This window comes from Mesoplodon densirostris, chromosome 7, assembly GCF_025265405.1.
Source record: "Mesoplodon densirostris isolate mMesDen1 chromosome 7, mMesDen1 primary haplotype, whole genome shotgun sequence".
Lineage (NCBI taxonomy): Eukaryota > Metazoa > Chordata > Mammalia > Artiodactyla > Ziphiidae > Mesoplodon > Mesoplodon densirostris.
Window position 1 is genome coordinate 70299314 of NC_082667.1, and position 5073 is coordinate 70304386.

At 45.1% G+C, this 5073-nt stretch overlaps 1 protein-coding gene across 1 annotated transcript; it reads right to left on the reverse strand.

Annotated features, from left to right (window-relative positions):
• Nucleotides 1–205: 205 nt before the first annotated feature.
• On the reverse strand, nt 206–3562 carry LOC132493865 (calcitonin receptor-stimulating peptide 3-like). Its single transcript, XM_060104779.1, has 3 exons — nt 3477–3562; nt 779–910; nt 206–365 (listed from the first exon to the last, which is right to left on the reverse strand). Exons 1-3 carry the CDS (start codon nt 3560–3562, stop codon nt 206–208), a joined length of 378 nt encoding a protein of 125 aa, XP_059960762.1.
• Between the last annotated feature and the right edge of the window lie 1511 nt (nt 3563–5073).

Consider the following 5073-nt stretch of genomic DNA (forward strand, 5'->3'; position numbering starts at 1 on the left):
GACACTGGAAAAATAAAAATAAACCCAAGTTAGAGGAATTTCAGATAGTGAGACTCTCTGTTCTATATCCAGCTGCTACAGATTTTTTTATGATACATGCCCAGGGAGGGTTAGAGTGTGACCCGCACCCCTGCAATAATACCCAGCCACCAGCCATGCCATTCAAAGTACTAGGGTGGTCACCTTCCTGGAGTCATTTCACTGTTCAGGCCTGCAGGTCCCTGTGGTGGTGGCCAAAGGGTTTGGAGCCCACGTTGGTGGGCATGAAGTTCCTCTTAATCACGCTCCCAGATCTGCTCAGCCAGCCCGCCATCTTATGGGTCACGCAAGTGGCAGTGTTGCACGATCTCTTCTGGGCAGTGATGCTGATTTGTAGGATGGAGAAAATAAGAAGGACTGTCAGTGAGAGGTTGAGGGCAGATGCTGCCCCATGGGACCATCAGTGGAAAATTACTACTCTGAGAGGCACCAATGAACCTTAAATGTTTCTGCTAAATACAATCATCACAGCAGAAAATCAAAGGTTTTTAGGGAAAATGCCACAATCACTCCCTGTAGACATTTCCAGGGGTGTCAGAAGACCAAAGATGTCTCTGGGTTAATGTTCTTGGAACTCAGAACTGTAACAGCCAATCTTTCCTGTGTAAATTAAATACCAACCAAGGCTTATGAGATGAGAGATTTATGGCACTATACCCAATCTCATTCTTAAGTATACACCTTCCCGGTAAGCTGGGGGAAGGGCAAGCCATGTTCTGGGAGGGGTGCAGAGATTTACCTGAAGCCCTCTGTCTCATGCTCCAGCTCACTGGCCTTCATCTGCACATAATACTTCACCGTTTCAGCCAGTAGGAGGCGCGATTCCTCCTCAGTGAATGTAGCAGGTACAAAGCCACTTTCCAAGGCCGACCTAGGGAAGGGAAGGAAGCCCAACTCATGCTCTGAGCCCCTGCCTACCCCCACACCCCAGGATAAGCAGCCAGCTTTCTTGGTTTCTGGGACTTCCACTGAGGATGTGGCCAACCCAATTCTCTCTCTCTTTTTAAGTTCCTTTTTTTAAGGTTTTAAAAATAACATTTATTTCTTAAAAGTTAACATGTGCAGGGCTTCCCTGGTGGCGCAGTGGTTGAGAGTCCGCCTGCCGATGCAGGGGACACGGGTTCGTGCCCCGGTCCGGGAAGATCCCACATGCCGCGGAGCGGCTAGGCCCGTGAGCCATGGCCGCTGAGCCTGCGCGTCCGGAGCCGGTACTCCTCAACGGGAGAGGCCACAACAGTGAAAGGCCCGCGTAAAAAAAAAAAAAAAAAATTAACATGTGCATAATAGGAAACCGAAAAACACAAGAAACGAAAAACAAACTCATCCATCATCACAAGCAGTTTACTGTTTGATGTGTCCTTCTAGATCTCATTTGTGTACTTACACAACTAAGCATCCATTTTTACGTAATTAAGATAATACAGTTATGTATCATGCTTGTTCACACATCATTTCAAAGTCCCAAAGCTATGAGTGTTTTGATAACCAAGAATACACTACACCAACTCAATCTGGAAGGAGAAAAATGTAATCCTGCCTTTCTTGGTGACAAACATTTCAGAAAAGACAAAAATGGCAACAGGCCTCTAGACAAACATATCGGCAGAGTTATGATTAACATACTACGTTGCCTTAATGTTCAATTAAAAATGAGACATAAAGCAACAGAGTACACAAAGTATAATGCTTCTAAGAGGATTCATTATCCAATCTAAACTATTAAAGTGTTAGCGAGGAGGTATGTTTCCATTGAATTACTTAACAATGTATTCCTATAGTACAGCCAAGAGATGCACACACATCAATGGTTATCATCAAAATATAAATATGAACACGTCCACATACATCACTCCCTTTATACTTCCTTCTGCCCCTCTGCTGCCAACCTAATGAACACGTCCTGACATACATTTCTCAGAGACAGTTAAACAATTCCATGTCCAAGATGCTGCTTTTTCATCAATTATAACAAAGATACTTACAAATTGGTTAATTCACTAGCTCTACTTTTTACAATACATTGTCACTTCAGGACATCTAAAAAAGCCTAGATGTTGCAAAATAATGAATGAACCTAGTCTATAATAAACATTGGTACTTTACAAAAATGCACATATAGACCTATGGTTATAACCTAAAATTGTTTTCTATATGGAGATATTAGCCAAGAGCCCTTTCCCTTCACCCTTCCTCTTACCCCTTCTCCAGCATTTCAACGACTAAGTACAAGACTACATCTAGCTCCAAGAGGTGGATTAACATAGACACTCCCAGAAGATACAGCCCTTCCTAAAAACCAACAAAAGGGCATTAATTAAGGGATTATTTTACTACTCTATTTTTAATATACTTTGGGCATTAGGACTTGCTTATTCTTTAATACACAGCAATATTAACTAAAACACACAAACAGAACAAGGGTTAGACAATCTGAACTTGTCTAAAGACTCATGGGCACAGATCCCTTCTCTGCACTTGCTTCCCTGTCCCCTCTTCCCTCCCCAACCACCCAGTGAACAGTCAGCCTACTCTCCAAGACTCAAGTTTAACAATTCCACTCCCCAAATGTAACCATTCCTATGAATTAACAGAAAAAAATACTTAAAATGTATTACTTTAACTCTCTACTTTCAACATATGTTGTGCACTTTTACACATCTAGAAAGACTAGATGATTCAAATAAGGATTTAAGTTTGTCCAATGAATAAACTGCACACAAAGGCTTTAATCTCAAAGTGTCTTCTAAACAGGAAAACTCTGGCCTAGAACCCTTCCCCTTTTCATCTCTATCAACCCAGCCCAGTTCTCCATGGACAGGGCATAAGGCATGTATCCATCCAAAAACGCCACTTCACCAGGATTTAGGCTCTGGTGTGACCTAAAAGAAGTGGTTTGCTCCAAGTGGATTATATAGACTTGTGAAAGGTGATGGTTAGATTTTCAAGAATTTTATGAGCTTAGTGTAAGTACAGCCATTATTAAAAATTAAATGATAATGATTTGAATCTGAAAATGATTCCAATTTAATGTAATTTGAATAAAGGTGAGAAATTAGATGAAAACATCACATAGATTTAATAACAAATTTATTGGAAAAGTAATTAGCAGATTAGGTGCAATTCATTGATCAAATTATGGTTAAATTAGTAAACAGGTTTGCTAAACATAGAAATGTTTGGTAACAATCAACAAAAGCATGCTGTAGGTTCAATGAGTTACAGTATATGAAACTTACAAGGAGTATCCTGTATCTTATGTGTGTTTGTAAACTGTGTGATACACATCTTTGTATCATAAAAAGTTTATGATAAACTTATAAACATGTTTACATTCATACATGACCCTCCCCCATAAGAGCCAGATTCAGCACAGCACAACTTAGAACTCAGAATTATATGATTGGGAGGTGGGAGTGCTCCTGGCACGGCTGTCTCACCTGAATGGCGCTGAGTGGAGCATGCCTGCCTGGTACAGGACCAGGATGCTGAGGACCAGGAAGGAGGGGAACTTCCAAAAGCCCATAGAGACTCTCTGCAAGGGAAGAATAACATCAGCACCTGGAGCAATAAATAACAAATTCCATGAGCCCACAGACCCAGGCTCTGCTCCTGCCTCTGCCCCTAACTCCCTGGCATCCTGGCTTCAGGCTGGACATGTCACTCCACTTCACCATCGTTTCCTCCTCAGCCAAGTGGACTGCTAGAAGATTCAGTAAGGCTGCAACATGCTTGTTTTAGCAAAGAAACCTAGTGGGACAACTGGGTGAAGAGGTCTTAGTCCATAGCCCCCGCCCCATCACTCCACTCACTCTCACATACAACCTGTTGGCCAGGACTCCTGGAGGACAGAGTCCGAGTACCTGTCACCACAGCTTTTCCCACTGTGCAACCCAGAGCTGTCCTCCTGGTGCCGGGCTTTTGCACGTACAGGGAGGGGGGAGGGGATCACCGAGGACAAATTTCTGCGGTTGGAATCCCTGAGAAACTGAAGAACCACATTCTAGCGTTCAGCTGCTCCACACTTTGGTAACGAGTGTCCTGTAAGAATCAAGCTGGAAGGGCCTCAGATTGGAACCCAGGACTTAAACTGGGAAAAAAGTTCCCAGAACACGCAACGGTGGCTTGCGTTTAATGGCTGCCTGCCCCTCAGTCACTGCACCTATTTGCCACCCGCTTGCGCTGGCCCAGGCTCCGAAGCATTTCCCGCGGTCCGCTAGGCACAAGACGTGATCCGTGAGAGCACCATCTGCACAAAACGATTCCTGCGTCCAGATCTGCTTGCAGTGCCAGGGGAGCTCCAGCATCCCAAACTGACCTAAGCACGTGTGCTTCGGGAAAGGAAACTGGAGCCCGGCTCAGCGCGGGGAGACTGAAGCAGGGAGTGCGTGAACAGAGACCATCCCGTGTTACTTGTGGAAGGAGGCTGGGATGCATTGCAGAGTAATGCAGGTTGTGTGAAATGACCTAGACAGAAGTGGACATAGCCTTTGAGACTGGAAGAGATCAGCTAAGAAAAAGTAATGGAGAGAGAGGAGGAAGGGAGGAGAGAGAGAGAAAAACAGAATCCCAGCTAAGCAGGAATCTCCAGGCTTACCTGGCAGCAGGAAGCAGGTGGCTTAGAGCAGAGGAGGGAGCAGTGGCAGTAGCTCTGGCTTCAGGCGATGGCACTGTGGCAGAAGTGGCAGTGACACTCGAGCTGGGCAGTGCGTCTGATGCCTCCCAACACCAGCAGCTGCTCTTATTCCCGCTGCTCTGGGTCTGGGGTGGTCCAGGAGCTCTGGGCAACCAATGAGGGGAAGGATCTGAGCCCCAGAAGGATTGTGTCATCACTTGCGTCCAGATCCTGGAGCATCCAGAAGGACCACCCCACTTGTATTTGCATTGAGGTCATTGATGGCGGGGGCGGGAGGGGGACATGGGGGGGTTGGTGAGGACCAACGAATAACACAGGAAAAGTGAGAAGGAATTTGAGGACAGTATGACGTCATGGTGAACTTCACCTCTTCGGTTTCGCAGGTTTTGAACACGCATGTG

Coding starts and splice junctions, on each gene's coding strand:
- LOC132493865 (XM_060104779.1), bottom strand. CDS start 3,562: ATGGGCTTTTGGAAGTTCCCCTCCTTCCTGGTCCTCAGCATCCTGGTC. Junction 911..3,476: donor CTCCACTCAGCGCCATTCAG/GTGAGACAGCCG, acceptor TCCCTTCCCTAG/GTCGGCCTTGGAAAGTGGCT. Junction 366..778: donor CATGAGACAGAGGGCTTCAG/GTAAATCTCTGC, acceptor CCTACAAATCAG/CATCACTGCCCAGAAGAGAT.